The 20,631-nt window shown below is 44.4% G+C and overlaps 1 protein-coding gene across 1 annotated transcript in view; it reads left to right on the top strand.

Moving 5' to 3' along the window:
• Window positions 1-20,631, top strand: part of tmem51a (transmembrane protein 51a) — a 54,945-nt gene that overhangs the window by 34,007 nt on the left and 307 nt on the right. The window contains exons 2-3 of the mRNA XM_048615196.1: window positions 6,003-6,450; window positions 17,208-20,631. The exon at window positions 17,208-20,631 is cut by the window's right edge and continues 307 nt beyond it. Coding sequence (XP_048471153.1) covers window positions 6,131-6,450; window positions 17,208-17,616 — 729 coding nt within the window. The 5' untranslated portion in view covers window positions 6,003-6,130 and the 3' untranslated portion in view covers window positions 17,617-20,631. The remainder of the gene's footprint in view (window positions 1-6,002; window positions 6,451-17,207) is intronic.

Below are 20,631 nucleotides of genomic sequence, written 5' to 3'. Positions count from 1 at the left end.
CTCCCCCCACCGCATCCCAAAACCAGTCCAACTCGTCCCTGCCTCCCTAACCTGTTCTTCCTCCCACCTATCCCCTCCTCCCACCTCAAGCCGCACCTCCATCTCCTACCGACCAACCTCATCCCGCCCCCTTGACCTGTCCGTCCTCCCTGGACTGACCTATCCCCTTCCTAACTCCCTACCTACACTCACCTTTCCTGGCCCCATCCCCGCCTCTTCGACCTGTTTGTTTCCTCTCCACCTATCCTCTCCTCTATCCCTCTTCTATCCGCCTCCCACTCTCTCCCTATTTATTTCAAAACCCCCTTCCCCTCCCCCTTTTCTGATGAAGGGTCTAGGCCCGAAACGTCAGCCTCTCTGCTCCTATGATGCTGCTTGGCCTGCTGTGTTCATCCAGCCCTGCACCTTGTTGTCTCGGATTCTCCAGCATCTGCAGTTCCTACTATCTCTGAATTTCTCTAATGTAACCTCTCCCTCCCTCCCTCCACTTCCCTCCCACCAGCTCTCTACTGTGTTTGTTTGAGTCACTGCCACCATCCTGCATAAAGCCTGCTTGGTTTAATGTGGTGGAATTAAACTAGAAGAGGTTTGCCTAGAGGTTCTAGTTAAAAGATATAGTTAACCAGAGATTTTGGGGACGACGAGATGCAAGGATCCCAAGACTGAGTCCTAGTCTGTGATAGATGCAGTGCTAATGGCACACCTGTGTTAACCCTTTCTGCCCCATATACTAGTAAGCCTGTGCAAATCCTAACTCATTCTAAGTGACCATAAAATAATGTCTTTTATACACCTGCCCTATAACCTGTACTGTATGCTGGCAGGTTAGGGAGAATGAGTATTAAACTGTTTTGGCTCCCCACTGATTTTTCTTTTTACCAACTTTTTTTTGTTTTAATTGCATCAGGGTTGCTGAGAGATCTGTCTCTGAAAGTGTCGCTGTCTTTAAATCTTTAAATCTTTAAAGCCTCGGCCCTGAACAATGGGCTTGCACCACATGCTTGAGCAGAGCTGAATACAAACTTTCGGAAGCTGAGGAAATGCAGTTTGGCCCAGCTACTTGGGCTGGTTTGTTCAACCCCTTCCATAAGTCTTGCTTCTGTTCTAATAAATGCTGGTGATTGGGAGCAGCAAGAAACCGTGAACCTGCTAATGTGGGAACTTCTAAGTTGCGTGGAGCAGCTGACTTGTTGAAAACTTGTACACTAGAGCAGGACATTTTAAGTTGGAAGCCACATCACAAACCCACTGAATTGAAGGGATGTTGCATATTAAAGTGTGTAGTTTTGGTGAGGTAGGAGGGCAAGTGTGAGTGCTAGTAGCTCTTATTTCCCACTAAACCAATATTGTTGGTGGAGGTAGAGCTGTGATTACTACAAATTTGGCATCTGCTAATGAGCTATAGAAAATGAACACAATAAAAGACAGTGGAATTAATCTTTCCACACAGCCTACATAAGGTGTATGATGATTACCTTGAGTTTAAGATCTGACCATAAAAAGGCAGATATATAATTGGAGAGGACAACAGAAGAAATTAGCTAACTCAGGAAGTTTAAATTAAAATTGATTTAATTAAAGTTAAAATTTGAGTTCAATAATTTTAGAGCCTAAACTCTCCCATGTCCCAGCCCCTACCCCACACACCAGGCCCTGTTATCTCACAGCCTGCCATTACACACTACCTATTGTTAGTCACTAACAGTCCCCATTAACAGCTATTCACCCTCCCAGCTGGATTGTTATCAACTCCTTTGTCTGTCCAACTGTTCTTCTCTCTCTTTAGGCCCTCTCTATCGTTTTACTCCCTACCTCAACCTCCCCGCCCTATTTTCTGCATATAAACTGACATTTTCCCAGCCATCATCTGTTCTGAGGAAGGGTGACTGGACCTGAAACGTTAACTCTGAATTTTTTTTTTCTTCACGAATGCTGCCAGACCTGCTGAGCTTTTCCAGCAACTTCTGTTGTTGTCCCTGCAATAGCTGCCTTATGAAGTGACTGGGGAAGTTGCAAATCTGATGAATGTGCAGATGGGGATGGGTTTAGACCAGTGAATGTTGTTTTGAGGTTTCATGTGCTAAACAGCAACTGTTTCCATTCTGCTTGGTTTAGTATTGTGGTTGCTCATGTTCTGATTATTTCTGCCTCTGTGCGAGGAAGTGAAGTGCTTTACTTGCCATTTTAAAACAGTACTGAAGAGTTAGTGGGGTCGTGTACGAGAGATGTTAATGGTGTCAAATAGTAGGAACCGTGGCTTTAAGAAAAGCAATTATATTCTCAACAGGAAGGAAATGAAAAGGTGAGCTTGCTCTTCTGGAGCCTCCAATTGTTTCAAATGGAATCCTGATGAAATTGCCCTCACCCTCAGAGAGTGTCCCACTAATCTATTAAAGCTATTCTGTGAAGCAGCTGAAACAAGCTCTATGGTCAGTACAGCTGCCTGTTTGATATGATATTTTTCAATAACTGCTGTTCTGATGCTGGATCAGTCTCTTTTGTGTTTTCTTAATTGTGACCTGAATTTAGCAGAATGGTGACCCAGCCAAGCATGTATGCTCTAACAATCACCTCTCTCTCTCTCTCGCTTTTTTTTGTATGGAGGCCTCTTGTTGAAAAGAGATGTCCAAAGTGGGGATGTGAGCTGGTACAAATGTCGCCCTTTGATATCAAAATGAACTCCTCCACCCCACCCCTTACAGATGGCCAGCAACTGAGCCAGTCTCGTTGCCTATCAGCCAAATGGCCTCCTGCTGACAACTCTGTCCCTTTTTGGAGATGGGAACAATGCCAACTTCCTCTCCTTTAATCCCACACCAACCACCCAGTGCTGTTCTTCTAAGCGTGGTCATTAGACCCAACAGGGTGCCCCCTCAACCCTGAGGATGGAAGGAAAGCTTTAATGTTTTATTCTCAAATATTTCCCATCTTCACCTCTTTAGTTTGTATGTCTTGTTACTCTGGCTTAATAGAACATCCTGATGACATCAGTTTCTGCCACGAAATAATTTCTATTTTTGTTTAAAAAAAAACAAATGGAACATGATATAAAAACCACTGCTATTCATGGCAAAACCTCCTTAACTAGTAAGGTGTCAAGAACTTAAAATGCCTTGCATGGCAGATATTCAACAGTAAAGAATTTATTTGCGTGGAAGAAAGCCCAGTATTTTGGGCAATGCGTGGGATTAATTTGGTTCGAATAAAACAGCATCCCATCCTGTATGGTTCTAGAACTTTCATCCTTCCATCATTACTTCAGAATGTCAGTCTGGCTACAGACTGATTTTACCTGGGAGGGACATCCCACGGGAAAGCCTTCTCAAATCTGGGATGCCTTGGGCATGGATCTAGGGTCCCTGTCAGTGTTCCCACATGCAAAATCTGAGCTTAAACCCACAATGAATCCTGGCTACTGTAATGAGCCTCCACATGTTTTGTTTCTCCCCATCGGCTTTATTTGTATTTTATCTATTAACCTCCACTAGTAAATTAGCCATGTCTTCCAAATGATTTGCTTATATTCCAAGCCAAATAAGGTAACAGGTCTCTGTTAGATGCCAATAATTTTTTTTTGAGATTTGGAATTAATGCTAGAGGTACTAAATGGGAACAAGATCAAGTTTCGGGATTCTAAGTGAGATCCCGTTGATCCTGAACGCTGTCTAGACCTTCCACATGCAACTTGCCAACAGCACAAATTGGTTAACGTGTCTCTGCTAAGAATAGTGGAATAGAAATGGGTGATGTAGAGTTGGCAGAAATTGAGATAATGAGGGTAAAGGCAAGATCCTGGAGGCATTAGAAGATCAAAATTTTTATTTCAAAACATTGGTGTTTGTGTGGTGGTGATTCGGGATTGACATAATCAAGTGTGGATTAGAAATGATGCTGAGCTGTATCAATGATTCTGTAGCAGATGGGAGGATGTGGTGGAAATGAGGCCCTTTATTGGATAAAAGCACAGTGATTAGCACTGCTGCCTCATAGCACCAGGGACCAGGGTTCAATTCCAACCTCGGACAACTATGCAAACTCCACACAGATATACTCCCCGTGTCTGCGTGGGTTTCCTCCGGGTGCTCCAGTTTCCTCCCACAGGCCAAAGATGTGCAGGCTAGGCGGGTTAGCCAAGGTAAATGTGGGGCAATCGGTTACGTTTTGGGGGTTGGGTCTTGGTGTGGGTGGGAGCCTCTTAGAGGGCTGGTGGGGACTCGATGGGACAAATGATCTCTGCACTCTGTAGGGATTCTACGTGGAGTTTGAATTTGGCTCTGGGTTCAATAGGACTGACTTTGCATACCACTCCTTTTATACTATGGATGTCTGTAATCCTAGTTAAGTTGCATGTTCACTTTGCTTTGTTCTTGTCCCTGCAAAAGGGAATGAAATGTAATCAGCTGTAAGTTTATGGTAAACTTTTAAAAAATGGATGGTTGTTTCCATTGGTTGTTAAGACAGTAACAGGTGGGCACAAGAAAGAAACTGAAAAACATTAAAGAACATTTGGAAATGTTTTCTTTCAAAGGCAGCTAGAATGTAGAGTGCTTCAACATGGTTGGAATTGTTGAGAGAAATATTTGCAGACCCTTAAGTATGGTCTGGAAATTGAGCAAAAGAATGGCATTTGTCATGGTTGTAGATTTGAGAAACTGTCCTGCTTTAACAACTGCCTGTCTTTCTGACTAAGAGTTGGTGATCACCTGTGCTCCATTCTTTATCTTTAGCTCTTTTCTGATCAATCCCCTGCTTTCAGACAGTTACCTAGTATAGGTGCTATATGAATGCAAATTGAAATGCTACTAAGAAAGTGAGACAGGGACTTTGAAGATAAAAATATTTAATGGAACATACTCGAAGCATTTCCTTTTGTCAATAAGGGATATAAATGGCTTTGTAGAAGTGGTATACAGTACATTGTTTACATTCAAGTTCAGAGTATCAGGGAATTAGATTTTACTTAATGTCATTTTGGCATAAAAGTATTCCAGATTCAATTTAAATAAAAACCGAAAGAACTGTGGATGCTGTAAATCAGGAACAAAAACAAAACTGCTGGAGAAGCTCAGCAGGTCTGGCAGCATCTGTGAAGGGAAAATAAGAGTTAATGTTTCGAGTCCGGTGACCCTTCCTCAGAACTGATTTTTGAGAACAGTTCTGAGGAAGGGTCACCAGACCTGAAACGTTAACTCTTTTTTCTTTCCCCTTCACAGATGCTACGAGACCTGCTAAGCTTCTCCAGCAATTTTGTTTTTGTTCAATTTTAAATAAGTTGAAAGATATTAGGCATTGCATGTTCAAACAGTGTTTTAAGAAGTAGCAATTCCAGGATTCATTAAACCTAGTTCCTTTTTTATTTGTCTTTAAATTGAAGAATGTTTGAATCTTCATTATGTGTTTTGTTAGTTTAACTCGGTTGGTTGAATGCATTCCCCTGGGTTCAATCCTCCAAGGTGAGCACTAGGCTGCTACTCCATTGCAGGAGAAGAGGGAATATTACACAGTCAGAGGTGCTGCCCTTAACAGGAAGCACTAACTTGAAATCCCCATTTGCACGTTAAATGATCCTGTGACCCTATTTGAAGGAAAACCTGAGGTTGTGACATGATCCGCCTCCATTCCTCCTGTGTACAAGAAAACAAATCTCAACGTTCATTTTTCTATTTGTGGGTTTGTATGAAAATTCAATGCAGAGGTTGTTGAACAGTTGAGTGCCCTACTTTGGAGAGTAATCCATTCTGTGTTAAGCTCTTCGTGAGATAGTAAGAACTGCTGATGCTGGAGTCTGAGATAACGCAGTGTGGAGCTGGAGGAACACGGCAAGCCAGGCAGCATCAGAGGAGCAGGAAAGTAGACGTTTCGGGTCAGGACCCTTCAGAAATTAAGAAGTTAATTAATTAAGGAATTAATTCTTCAGAAAAGCTCTTTTTTGTCCTTTTGAGGACTGGTAATTGCACCAGTTTCATTTCTGTCTAATTTCTAATGTAAATGCCTTTTTGCAGGTTTGAGTTAAGGACCGAAACGAATCGGTGAACATTTGTCTTCTCCAATTGCTACTGGGATGGTGAGAGCATAACGAAGATTGAGCCCCTCTCCTTGGAGCCTGACATCTTCCTGTATATGAGGGTCCATGGCCTCTGAAAATTCCAGTGGCTCTCAGTATGCCCTCACCGCCCTAGGGGTTGGCATGCTTGCCTTGGGAATCATCATGATGGTCTGGAGTGTTGTGCCAGGATTCGGGAAAGGCAATGCCACTTCGGGTGGGAACAGTAGCTCGCCAACTGCAGAAGAATCAAAGACCAAAGTGTCACAAGTATCCTACATACTGTGCGCTGGAGGAGTGGTCCTGCTGCTGCTATCAATCTGCCTGAGTGTCCGTGAAAAGAGGAGGCGCAGGACACAGGAGGAAATGCCCAATGCTCCGTGCGAGTCAACCATGCTACCAGACAAGTCAGTTGTGCACTATATTTGTTTCTTTAACTACCAATGCGTTGCTCTCCCCTCGTTCCTCTTCCCTTTTCCTCCAGCAACCTTCCTCCTGAACGTACTCCCCCTGCCCATCTCTTCTGAAGGTCCTGTGCTACAAATGGACATGAAACCACTGCCCAACGGATTTCTCTAATGGCATGTTGGCGTTACTGGCTGACCATTCCCAGTTGCCCTTGAGAGGATGGTGGTGAGCTGCCGCCTTGTACCGCTGCATGTCCGTGTGCCCTGGGTAGTCCCACAATGATGTTAGGGAGGGAATTCCACAATGTTGACCCCAAATGATTAGTTATGTTAGACCAGATGGTGACCCAGTTACCTAACTGGGTGTCACACTGCCTCAGCCAAAACACCTCTAACCCAGAAGCCATCTGTAGACAGTTCTAGCCATTTGGTCCTCATGCCCTGCTCTCCCACTCAGTAAGACCACTGTGACCAACTCCACATTCCACCTACGCCTAAACTTACTATCTTTTTCTCCCTTCAGGCAATATATGGACTTCAGTAAGGCATTTGGCAAGGTTCCTTATGGTAGACTGGTCAGCAAGGTTAGATCACATGGAATACAGGGAGAGCTAGCCATTTGGATACAGAACTGGCTGAAAGGTAGAAGACAGAGGGTGGTAGTGGAAGGTTGCTTTTCAGACTGGACGCCTGTGACCAGTGGTGTGCCGCAGGGATTGTTGCTGTGTTCACTGCTTTTTTTTTTGTCATTTTATATAAATGATTTGGATGTGAAGATATGGTTAGTAAGTTTGCAGATGACACTAAAATTGGAGGTGCGGTGGACAGCGAAGGAGGTTACCTCAGAACAACGGGACCTTGATCTGTTGGGTATTTGGTATGCTTGCCTCTTATTGGTCAGTGCATTGCGTACAGGACTTGGGAGGTCATGTTGCAGCTGTGCGGGACATTGGTTCGGCCACTTTTGGAGTATTGCGTGCAATTCTGGTCTCCCTCCTATAGGAAGGATGTTGTGAAACTTGAAAGGGTTCAGAAAAGATCTACAAGGATGTTGCCAGGGTTTGAGCTATAGGGAGCGGCTGTATAGGCTGGGGCTATTATTCCTGGAGATCGGGCTGAGGGGAAACCTTGCAGAGATTTATAAAATCATGAGGGGCATGGATAGGTGAATAGCCAAGGTCTTTTCCTCAGGGTAGGGGAGTCCAAAAACTAGAGGTTTAAGGTGAGAGGGGAAAGATTTAAAAGGGACCTAAGGGGTAACTTTTTCACGCAGAGGGTGGTGCGTGTATGGAATGAACTGCCAGTGGAAGTGTTGGAGGCTGGTACAAGAATGACGTTTAAAAGGCATCAAAAGGACTTCACAAGCTTCAAAATCTCCCCTCCCCCAACCGCATCCCAAAACCAGCCCAGCTTGTCCCCACCTCCCTAACCTGTCCTTCCTCCCACCTCAAGCCCCACCCCCTCTCCTACCTACTAGCCTCATCCCGTCCCCTTGACTTGTCCGTCCTCCCTGGACTGACCTATCCCCTCCCTAACTCCCCACCTACACTCACCTTCACTGGCTCCATCCCCGCCTCTTCGACCTGTCTGTCTCCTCTCTGCCTATCTTCTCCTTTATCCATCTTCTATCCGCCGCCCCCTCTCTCCCTATTTATTTCAGAACCCCCTTCCCCTCCCCCATTTCTGAAGAAGGGTCTAGGCCCAAAACATCAGCTTTCCTGGTCCTCTGACGCTGCTTGGCCTGCTGTGTTCATCCAGCTCTAGACCTTGTTATCTCAGATTCTCCAGCATCTGTAGCTCCTCCTATCTCTAAAAGGCATCTGGATGGGTATATGAATAGGAAGGGTTTAGAGGGATATTGGCCAAATGCTAGCAAATGGGACTAGATTTACCTATGATATCTGGTCGGCATGGATGAGTTGGACTAAAGGGTCTGTTTCCGTGCTGTTTATCTCTGACTCTAAATCTCTGACAGCACTGGTTATCACAGAAATCTGTTTTAGTTGAAGATCTAAGATTGGTTTGTTCGTCAGATTCGATCGATTCAAGTTTCATGCCTGTAGAGAAACCTAGCCATAAATCCTTCCATCCGCATGCTTCTCCCAGGGATGATTGGCTGCTGGTCACATGGTCTACATCCTGGTTTCCTGGCTTGCTTTAAATCTGACAGCAAGATGCTTCCCTTTTGCCTTAAACAATCAATGACGTCCACCTCCAATGCTCTTTGGGCAAGAGTCTTCAAAGACTCATGACCCTGTAAGAGAAAATAAATCTTCCTAATTGCAGCCAGAAAGGATTCCCCGCCCCTGTGAGTTCTAGTCTCTACACCCACCCTGTCAAGTCCATTTAATGATGTTCCTTGTTTTTCATTCTGCTGAATTCCAGTGGATACAGCCCCAGTCTGTCCAATCTTTGTTTGTAAAATATGTCTTTCACCCCAGGAATTCTTTTGAATTGCTTCTAATGTGTATTGTTGTGGGTAACTCCACCATAAGTTACCTTTATTATTAAGAAATCTTGCAATCAATCGGGACCGAAACAGTGATTTAAACTTTATTGCATGTGGTAACAAAAATAAGACCCTCGAGCAAGTTAAGCCTCCCAACCCAACTTGGCTTTTAGCTGATTAATAGTGGAACTTGGCCAGATTCTACTACCAGTGTGTGCTCCTGGAAGTGTCTGGGGTTCAATCCTTACACAGTGTTGTTCATTTGAAGTTCTACTAAAGAAAATTCTTCTGGTGTTTGATTCTTGTACAGTTTTTCATCTTTTTGGGCCTATACGTGATATTGATTTCTTAAGTTCTTTTCATCCAAATTACTGCAAGTCTGCAACTTACCTTCTTATCAGATGTAGCTTCTCTTGTACTTGTTACATTTTGGCTTTAACTGTCTGTTTGGAGACAAGCAGCTTTCCTGTGATTAACTCCTTAAATTCTTCTTCATGGCAATCCTTCATAGAATCCCTACGGTGTGGAAACAGGCCATTCAGCCCATCAAGCCTGCACCCCCCCCCCCCCATTTCCCATGGCTAATCCAACTAGCCTCCACATCCCTGGACACAATGGGTAATTTAGCATAGCAATAGTACTGAAGACTTGTGCTCCAGAACTTGCCCCCCTAGCCAAGCTGTTCCAGTACAGTTACAACACCTGGTATCTACCCAACAATGTGGAAAATTGCTCCAGTATGTTCTGTACACTTTAAAAAGCAGGACAAATCCAACCAAATACCGCTGCACCAGTCCACTCACTATCATCAGTAAAGTGATGGAAGGTGTCAATATTCCTAACAAGCAGCACCTGCTCAGTGATGCCCAGTTTGGGTTCTGCCAGGGCCACTCAGCTCCTGACCTCATTACAGCCTTGGTTCAAACATGGACAAAAGAACTGAATTCCAGAGTGACAGCCCTTGACATCAAGGCTTCATTTGACCGAGTGTGGCATCGAGGAGCCCTAGCAAAACTGGAATCAATGGGTTTTGGGGGCAACTCTCCGGTGGCTAGACTCATACCTGACACACAGGAAGATGATTGTGGATTTTGGAGGACAGTCATCTCAGCTCCAGGACATCTCTGCAGGAGTTCCTCAGTGTAGTGTCCTCAGCCCAACCATCTTCAGCTGCTTCATCAATGACCTTCCCTCCATCATAAAGGTCAAAAGTAGGGCTGTTCGCCAATAATTGCACAATGTTCAGCACCATTCGCGACACTGAAGCAGTCCATGTTCAAATGCAACAAGATCTGGTCAATATCCAGCCTTGGGCTGACAACTGGCAAGTGACATTCGTGCCACACAAATGCCAGGCTATGACCATCACCAATAAGAGACAATCTAACCACCATCCCTTGACATTTCAGTGGTGTTGCCAACCCTGAATCCCCCACTATCAAAATTCTGGAAATTACCATTGATCAGAAACTCAACTGGACTCACCACATAAACACTGGCTACAAGAGCAGGTCAGAGGCTAGGAATACTGCAGCGAGTAAGTCACCTCCTGACTCCCCAAAGCCTGTCCATCATCTACAAGGCACAAGTCAGGAGTGTGATGGAATACACCCCACTTGCCCTGGATGGGGGCAGCCCCAACAACACTCAAGGAGCTTGACACCATCCAGGACAAAGCAGCCCACTTGATTGGGAGTACATCCACTCCCTCCACCAGCGATGCTCAGTAGCAGCAGTGTGTACTGTCTACAAGATGCACTGCAGAAATTCGCCAAAGATCCTCAGACAGCACCTTCCAAACCCACAACCACTTCCATCTAGAAGGACAAGGGCAGCAGAGATATGGGAACACCACCACCTTCAAGTTCTCCTCCAAGCCTGACTTGGAAATATATCGCAGTTCCTTCACAGTCGCTGGGTCAAAATCCTAGAATTCCCTCCCTAATGGCGTTGAGAGTCCACCTACAGCAGGTGGATTGCAGCAGTTCAGGAAGGCAGCTCACCACCACCTTCTCAAGGGTAACTAGGGATGGGCAAGAAATGCTGGCCAGCCAGTGACGCCCACATCCCACAAAATGAATAAAATCCACCTAACCTGCACATCTCTGGACGATGGGAGGCACCCAGAGGAAACCCGCGCAGACACAGAGAACGTGCAAACTCCATGCAGTCAACTGAGGCTGGAATCGAACCCGGGTCCCTGGCGCTGTGAGGCAGCAGTGCTAACCACTGAGCCACCATGAGTGGCCACGTGTTGCGACAGCACAGCTCCAGGGTGATGGCGCTTGGTTTTCACTGATTCAGACTTTGGGTCAAAAGCTCTGGACCCCCTAATGGTCTCTGCTTTTGTTTATTTAGTTTTTTCTTTGTGTCTCATGGAACGTGGGAGGGATTTGAGTGATTGAACATTTTCAATATTTTTACATTAAAGTGTGCGGTAATTCCCAAGGGGCAGCTTGATGGGAACTTTGAATTTGCTTTACTTGCTTGTGGGATGTGGGCATCTCTGACTGGACCCCGCATTTATTGTCTGTCCCTAATTGCCCCAAAGTGGTGGTGAGTTGCTGCCTTGAACCACTGCCATTCAGAGCAAAGTTCAGAATTTCAAATTAGAGACAGTAAAGGAGCAATCGCCGAGATTGAAGTGGCTGTGGGTTTGTCAGAGAAGCCCTGATGAGTTGCTGCTTTGCATCTTGTCGATGGCGCACACTGCGTTGGTGGTGGAGGGTATGAATGTTTATGGGTGGGCTGCTTTTGACCTACATAGTGTCGAGCTTCTTGAGTGTTATTGGAGCTTCGCTCATTCAGACAAGTGGGGAGTATTCCAACACGCCACTCTTGAGTTGGCAATCCTTGTCCTTTCGACAATAAAGCACCCAGTTTATCAAACAGGTGTTTAAAGCTGTTTCATTCACGTAGCCTCCATTCCTCCTACTTTTTGCCTGATATGGCGAATTGCTTTCAATTCCTGTGTAAGTTTGTCCTTGTCCTTTTTTTAATAGTTTATTCCAGACAGAGTTATTGCAGCTTTTCATGCGTAGCAATTCATCTTTTTGATTCATTCAATCCATGAACAGTTATTAAAGTTCTGAAGTTTATATTATCACTGTTTTTATGTCCTTTCATAAACATACTAAAACTGCACAGAATTCCAGATATGGCCTTGTTGACTCCCTGCAATAGTTGCAAAATATTGCAACTTTTATACTCCATTCTGTTTGCATTTTTAATCTTTTGTGTACCTGTGCACTAACTTTGTTTCCTATACCAGTGCATCCAGATCTCTGCAAAGCTTTTACAGGACAATCTCTCCCCAATTAAATGTGCTGTTTTCTAGTCTTCTGCAAGGTGGACAAGGTCATATTTACTCACCTTGTAAGGTCAAGTCACCATCGCTCCAGGGGACCATAGAGCCGCTCGTGCCCATTTTCTCCCCCCTGCCCCCACTTGTCTAAATCATTCGTACAAATTGTAAACATTGAATTCAAATCTCCCCAGATGCCATGGTGAGATTTGAACCCCTGACCACAGCACGTTAACCTGGGGATCTGGATTACTCGTCCAGTGATTTTACTATTGCACCAGTGCTTTTGATTTCTTTTTTTAATTTCCCTCTGCCATGAAGAGAAAGTGTTCTCTTTCTACCGGCAGCCCCCCCTCCCTCCCATTCTTGGCCTGGACCCACTTGGAGTGTTCGGCCCAGTTCTAATGCTGAGAATAGATTCCACCATTGTCATAGAGACCATCTAATACAGAGCTAGTATCTTCCAATATGTTACTCTCACTTCCCACCTGAAGTGTTTTTGGCTCTGGGATGTTGTGTCTGTCAGTATCTTGGTATAACTTCAAGAGACCTACTTCATGATATCACTGTTGGAGGGTCTAAAAGTCTCAGAATCCATCTTAACTGGGGCCACTCGAAGCATGACGTTGACAGCGTGCTACTGTTTATAACTGAAATGAGAGCATCTGCTGATACCCCAAAAACAAAATCCTGTCCATACGCGTGTGCGAAATAGCCATGCGCAGTTCCTCTGCCATTGATATCATTCCCACCTGTTGACTTTTTATTTGGTGCTGCCATGTTTTTTAACTAGTAGAGACTTCACAAAGCTGGAATAAATTTCGACAAGTTACCAGTGCCCTAGTTAGTTATGTTTACAGGGATAATGCCAGCATTGCTGTATCAGGTCGAGGTACCCAGCTGGCAACGTTAGCAGACGGTAGAAGGTGATTTCTGGTTTAGTAGACTGCATGATAGAAATGGCCAAAATGGAGCCTTTCAATTGCCAGGAAGAAACTAAAGCAGCAAGTGAGGCCGGTTAGAAGTGTACCAAATTCTGCCTAGTGCTCAGTGGAAGAGTGTGAATAAAAATGTTGTTGGTGTCATCAGCATGTTCTTGCTCCCCAAATCCTGGTCTGATGTTGAAGCCACTTCCAGGAAGAGTGTCACTTTCCATCCTTTCCCTACTTGACTTGAATTTTCATGTTCACCAGGAATAAGCCAACTGATTTTTCACGTGTCATAGGTCATTTCACCCTGTGCTGGGGAATGCAGAAAGGTGGGCAGGACACCTTCCCTTGGTACTTCCTGCAGCAGCCGCCACCTGCGTTTTAACACAGTGCGTGTTTTAATACAGGGAATCACTCAGAGCATATCACCTGGAGAGTAATTGCGATCCAGTGACTGTTATTTTCACATTCTTGATTTGCGAGCAGTACTGGTTGAGCCAGTATTTATTGTTCAGAATAATTAGCCTTGAAGTTGGTGCTGATCTTTACCCAGAACCACGCCTCCTATCTGTGTCGGTACATTCACAATGCTGCGTTTGTTTGTTGCAATATTTTTGCCCGGCCATTTTTACAGTGAAGTTAAGAGACCAGCACATTGCTGTGAGTTTGGAGTTACTTGCAGACCTGAGGATGTAGATGGTGGATTTCATCCTATCATGGATGGTGGTGAGCCTATTTGGGATTTGACAGCAGGATGGTAGTTTAATAATTTATTAAAGAGAGTAACATTTTGTCCCATATTGAGAAACAGACTTTTAAGTTTTCTCAGCTGGAGGGATTTGAACTTGTCTCTGGATCGCTAGTCGAGTTTTTTTTTTTGGCTGGAAGCTGCACACTTGGACAGTTTTCAGCTTGTCTCTGCTTCTATCCTCTATCTTCACACTGTGGCCCCCAAGACATGGACCACTGAGTAGGGCAGGAAAACAAATGGTGTAACTGGGATGACTGTGATCAGGAGTGTGCCCCTCAGCATGTCTGCACACACGGTGTTGACTCAATTTCCGGTCAGATGTCTTCAGCTGAGGGGTTGAATACACATCCGTTGGCTATTTTGTTGGACCATGCGTTAAAGTGGCCACAATTGGATGACTGTCTCCTGTGTGGGTGTTCCACTCTTCTGTTATCCAGTGTCTCCATTTTTAACACGTGCTTGAGTAGAGAAGCTGGGTGGGGAGAATGGCATCGAGCTCCTCCTCAATGCTCCACTTGGTTGAATAGCCACCTACCGGTCATCATCTGGGCTCATGGAACTGTATGTGCACCACCCACAGAAGAAACAGACGTTTCGGGAATGGGGAAATCCGTCTGGGATGAAAATATTCTCATGCTTGCGTTAATGACGACATGTCGACACACCTTTGTTCTTGCCCCAGCCACTGCCTTCCCTGTACTTGCTGTCCTGGTTCTGCTTGGTCACAGCTCGAGGAGCAGTGCCAGTGCGAGCAAGATCTAACGCAGCAAAAGCCACATCTCGGCTCTGGCTGTACTTTGACCATGAACCCAGGAAAAGGGTGTGCATTGAACAGGAAAGGAAACACGAGCCCTTTGTTCTGTGATATTGCTGATTATGGACTCCAACCTTTAACAACACTACTGAGTGACATTAAACTGTGTGTGTGTGTGTGTGTGTGTGTGTGTGTGTGTGTGTGTGTGTGTGTGTGTGTGTGTGTGTGTGTGTGTGTGTGAAGAGAGAGATGTGCACTGCAATCTGGGGTTTCCTCAGTCTGCTTGACTCTGTTGCACACCGGTGCTGTGTTACTAGCTACTGAGTCATTGCTGGGAGTTGCTATATTCCTCTTGCACTGATTTTTATCAACACCTAGTCCAAATATTTTGCTAGTTTTCATGCAGGTTATCTGATTTACATGGCCTTGCCAACAAACGGCATTTTCTTGAAATTGGCTTAGGAACAGTAGATGGGTTTTGGTAGAAATCACTGCAAAGAAGATCTAATTCTCTGCATTTCGATAACATGATTCTCTTACTTTGTGGTGAGCTCTTCAGATTTTATCCTTTTTCTTTTGAAACTTGACGAACTTTGTCTCTCCACATCAAAATATTTACTCCTGTATAGGCATGACTTGTTTATCTTTTTCCCCCGCTCCCTCTCACTTTTGTATCTGAAACATCTAAACCGAGGCCCTGTCACTTGCTAAAGATCTTTTTAGGTGTGATCTGAACAACAGGCATTTCTACCAGTGACCTGATTCCTTCCACACCGTCAAAAAATGGTCGCCTTGCTGTTTGTGGGATGATGATGTGCCTACATTGGTGAAGTATCCTTCAAAGTGCTTCAATTATTTTGGCAAGGAAATGCACGGTATAATAACTTTTTTTGAACCTTTTTTTGTTCCTTGTCCCCTCGCTTCCCTCTTCTCTCCCTCCACCCCTGTGGTTATTGAGTGGCAGCCTTCTCCAGGCGACCAGCTGGGTTAAATTTATCCCACTAACAGCGATGTTTGTGAGGAAGACTGGATCCACTGGTACAGAGCACAATACACAGACTTGTCTCTCTCACGCTCCCTGCACATTTGCACCATGTTAGGGCTAAACTAAATCCTTGTCAATTGCATAAAGCACCTGTGACAGTTGGCAGAAATTGAAGCTTCCTAATCCTGATCTCATTTTTTTTGTGAATGAATGGCTGCTAAAACGTAGACTGCTATATAACTAACCATTGCCCATGCAAGAAGGCTCTGCTAATATCTCTGGGACCATTAGGTCTTGAAGGAGTTAGAGCTGCTACTGGAGATATGCAGGAATGTAGAGTCATAGTTAATCGGATCAGCCGTGATCTTGTTGAATGGTGGAGCAGGCTCAAAGGGCTGAGTGGCCTGCTCTTTTTGTTCATAACATTCAGGACCACCTCCGTTTGCAACAGTAGCTAGTGTATACAGTTTATTGTGTAACTAGTTGCAAACGTGCAACAAAATATATCCAAACTAAATTCATTAAACCAGGAAGTGGGTTTCCTTTACCATGCTGAACTTGCATTGTCCTACGACAAGACAAAGAACTACAGATGCTAGAAATCTGAAATGGAAATTGCTGGCGAAGCTCAGCAGGTCTGGCAATATCTGTGGAGAGAAAGTTGTAAATGGTTTGAGTCCAGTGACTCTTCTTCAGAACTGATAGCAGCTGGGAAAATGTGGTACTTGTGCTGAAGACAAGGCTGTGGAGGTTGGGGTGGGGAAGGAAGGGAAGGGAGGAGAGAGGTGAGCAGATAGACAGATATAGAGCTCAAAGACAGACACATGAAATGGGAAGGCACATTTCAGCATAAATACTACATTTTTCTAGGTTCAGTTCTGAAGAGTCATGGGGGTCAATGTTAACTCTGTTTTCTCCCCACAGATGCTGCCAGCAGTGTTCTATTTTGCCAGCAATTTCTGTTTTTGTTGCCACTGTCCTCAAGAATAGGACACTACAGCAATGACCTTCATAAACAGCACCTTGTGCATTGTAGTGAGCTGGCACACGTGCCAGGAACTGCAGCTGTGTTGGTCCACACTCTCTCTCAAATGAGTTGTGTAGCCATAGCACCAGGTGTCTCTGAGCTTACCCGTTCTGAGTTGTATGGATGGTGCCCCAGGGTAGGCTGGGAATGTGCAAGGTTCAAATACAATAGTCCCTCTTAATTTGCCTATCTTCCAAACTGCAGGTAAGGTTAGACTTTGGGATGTATCCAACAACAACTTTTTATTAGGGTGGTGCCTTTTGACATGCTGAAATGCTGCAGGAGGTTATAAAGTGAAGTGTGAGTCATTTCAGTTGGATGACCAAAAGTTTGGTCAAAGGGGCAGGTTTTGAGGAAGGGTGGGTTCCTCTGTTTTGGGGCCTAGGTAGCTGAAGGTGTGGCTGCCAATGCTGGAGAGATTTGAAGATGAGCCCACTTCCAAATCTCCGCCAGCACCAGCCAGCAATGGAGGGGTATCGGCAAAAACAGGCCTGAGCTGCTGATGGAAGTCCTTGCTCTGGACAATTGATCACATAATGGTTTTATCTTTTTTTGCAGTGCCCCAGACCTCAGTGAGCAGTTGGCAGTGCCAAGTTACGATGAGGTCATGCAAGGAGAATCCTTCCAGCCAGGAGGAAATGCTGAGGCCACTTTGGGGGACCAAACTATGGCCACCCTTCCCTCTTATGAGTCGCTGGTGGATGTTGGCGTCGTGCCATCTGCGGCCGAGGATCCGGGGCCAAGTGCCACTGCACAGCCGGGGAACGGACAAGCGTCCGCCCGCCCAGGCCGGCGATTCAGCTCAAAAAGGATTCGTCGGATTCTGTCGGACAAATCCCACCTCAAGAATTTCAGACTCCACTTGAGCAACCTGAGCAGCACGGTCGTCAACCTGGAACCACTTACCCCTCCCCCACAGTATGAAGACGGAGTAGAGAAGAGCTTCGAGAACCTAAAGCCGTCTTGAGTTGGTGCCGTTGTCGAAACAGCAGTCAACTGAAGGAGTTTACTTGTCTGTGTGTGGCACCCAAGGATCTAGTCTGATTGATCGATCTGTGCATGTTTGAAATGTGAGCATTTTCCCTATTTACTGGATTCCATAGCTCCTGGAATTTACCTCCCTGCAGCGTAAGGTTCTCCTTGAGTTTATCCACCCATTTCTTGCCAATTGCAGCTATGTTACATTCCCACTCTCTCTCTGCTAGTTCCATGCAGATCTGAAGAGTCTGAAATAAATGGGTGGATGAATTATTCTAATGCTAACTGTCCTGTTTATGTCCCACTGCCTTCATGGACAACAAGCCTGCCATTAGTGGAGCTCAGTGTTGGGCAGATGGAACAACAATGGTCCCAGTAGAAACCTGAAGATGTTTAAAGGCATTCTGAAAGGTCACTTGCTATTGCAGAGCCTCCATCTCTCTCAGAGCTAATACCGGGGAGGAGACTGCAAAAAGGGGCATTATGCCATTGTTGGCTGTGCTGGTTCCCTACAAGCACTCAGTCACTTGACCAGAGACCAGAGATTCTGAGGTTAATTCTGTTCCCATACTGGCTTCAAATCCTGTTCGAATCCAGTGACGAGGGTGATTCTATTTGGGGGAAATTCTACCTCTTGATGCAATGAGTTGATCGTTCTTTGTACAAAAGGAATAAATTTTTGACCTGAGACTGGCAATGTGCTCGACAGTTTCAGAAAGAGAATTGCGCTCTTAATCAATAAAATCCTAACCGATGGCAACAACAAGCTCTGCACTGTAAGCCTTCATTTGACGGAGAAGGATCTTCAAATTGAACGCCATCACGTTCTTTGTGACTTGGGAGAAATCTAGACCAATCTTTACAGGGACCACTGAACATTCCCGTTGGCAAGACTGAATGCCCCAAGAGGGCATTGTGAGCCCTCTTTTCTTTAAATTGAGAAGATGCAGAATCGTATCTCCATTCTCCCAATCCACCTATTGCTAAATCCGGATGGTCATACCTCCTATTCCAAACCTGCTGCTTGAGCAGTTCATTTGACAAACAGACATTTTCCTGAGAGGACTTTGCCTCTTTCCCAGATAATTAAACTGTGTTTACGGCATTGTGATTTTTAAAGTTGAATAAAACTTGGTAAGGAGACTGATGACTGAATTGCCATTTTGGCACTGATGGGGAATGGGTATTTAGCAGGTTGCCTGTTGATTGTGCCTCAATTCCTAACCCCTCTTTCCAGCAGGAAACAATAGGGCGCAGGTGTATAACACAATCTCTTTTTTTCTTTCTTTCTTTTTTCAATGCCCATGCCAGGTATTGGTCTTTCAATGTTGTGAAACATTTGTCATTCCCAATCACCCCCCCGCCCCACATCCCCAACAACATCTTCCAGCTCAGTTTTCATTATGTATAGTAACATGCACAATGATGTCAGTGATGTATGACTGTGTCCCTCATTTTAAAAGGGTAACTTTCTCCCTCTCCAACACTAATTATTTCATGGTAATTCATTTCATGGGGGAGGCAAATACATGTTCCACTGTGCTTAACTTTTTCAATATTTATTTCTGTTTTCCTTTTTTTTTAAAGAGGCATGTGACTGAATTACACTACCATTTCAAATGATTTATTCACAAGTGGTTTTTGTGTGAACTGTCTTCTCTCTTAATTGCATGTAATTCCCATTTGACTTGGTGCTAAAGAGCCTGACATCACGGCAGCACAGACAAAAGTGCTATTCACCTCTTTGGCCAAGCTCCATGTAGCAGCTGAGTGTCCACTAAGTTTAAAACCATTATTGATGCACTTGGTTATTCCTCCTGCCCCCAACCTGCAAACACTACTTGTCAAATTGAACCCACTCTTGTGTACTTCATTCCCCCTCATGTTAAACTGCTCTCAGTTGTCTCCAGATTAAGTTCAAAAGATGGAATACAATTCTGGAATCTTAGCGTGAAAGCTTTACAATTTCCTTGGTTACAATTTATTAAGATTTTTTTTCCCCCCCTGTTGTCCATAATTCTCCGTGTTCACTCCTGTGTTTTTTTTTTAAATAACCGCACTTGGGAGAAATGATGTTTCTTTTTAATTCTCTTTATATTTATTCACTTATTCAAATGGTATGAAAATTAGGCTCTGATGTTTTGAATTTTGTGATCCCATGCATTGATTTTAAACTTTCCAAAGAACAAATGGGCAGCAAGAGGAAGGTCTACTTTATTGAAAGGGGAGAGGCTTGGCATTTATTACAAAGGTTTAAATGCTGGAAAGGACTGGGAGCTGAGGCAGTAGAACCTGGAATTGTTCCCTAGGTGTTCTGGAATTTGAGTTAAAACTCATTGATATAATCTCTGAGCCAACTGAAGGCAGTTTCTTAGATATTTGATGCTTCAGGCAACTTCTATGAATTCTTATTTATAAAAAAAATTTGCAGTGCATAGTGAACTTAACTGGACTATGGTACAAACATTTCAAATTTTATTTGCATTTTTTTTTAACGTTCTGGTATCTTTCTGGGAATTGGATGATTTCGGGATTCTGCTTGGGAAGTGGATTGGGAATCCAAGTGTTAGGCAGTAGGTTTTTGGGCTGAAGTGTCTTGACAGAAAAGTCTTGCTTGACCTGCAGGACAGCTTTTTTTTATTAATTGTCTCAAACTCAAAACAAAGCAGGTTCCTCCTCCTTGGGTAAGATCAGCTGGTAATTATCACCGGTGCAGTTTTTTTTGTGTGTCAATAGTCTATCAATGCAGGTTGCCCACTGCTCTAAGAGGGGAGAAAATGTTTTTTTTTTTAATTTTTTTTGGATCCACTTTTTGTTTTGTGCACGTTTTTCAATTGGGCAAAATCAACATTCTTTTTGTGAATGGAAACACTGCCCCACTCTCTCTTAGAGTCGAAGTGTGAATTTGTTGCACATGTCTACTATGTAAATCTGCCTAGTCTCTCTTCCAAAGTGAGTAGCATCTGCAACCTTTTAGAGTACTCCCCTCTCTTTTCCCCCCCCC

The sequence above is a fragment of the Rhincodon typus genome, chromosome 31 (assembly GCF_021869965.1).
Source record: "Rhincodon typus isolate 14 chromosome 31, sRhiTyp1.1, whole genome shotgun sequence".
Lineage (NCBI taxonomy): Eukaryota > Metazoa > Chordata > Chondrichthyes > Orectolobiformes > Rhincodontidae > Rhincodon > Rhincodon typus.
Note: the sequence above shows the minus strand (reverse complement) of the source record. Positions and strands in the feature narration are given on the sequence as shown.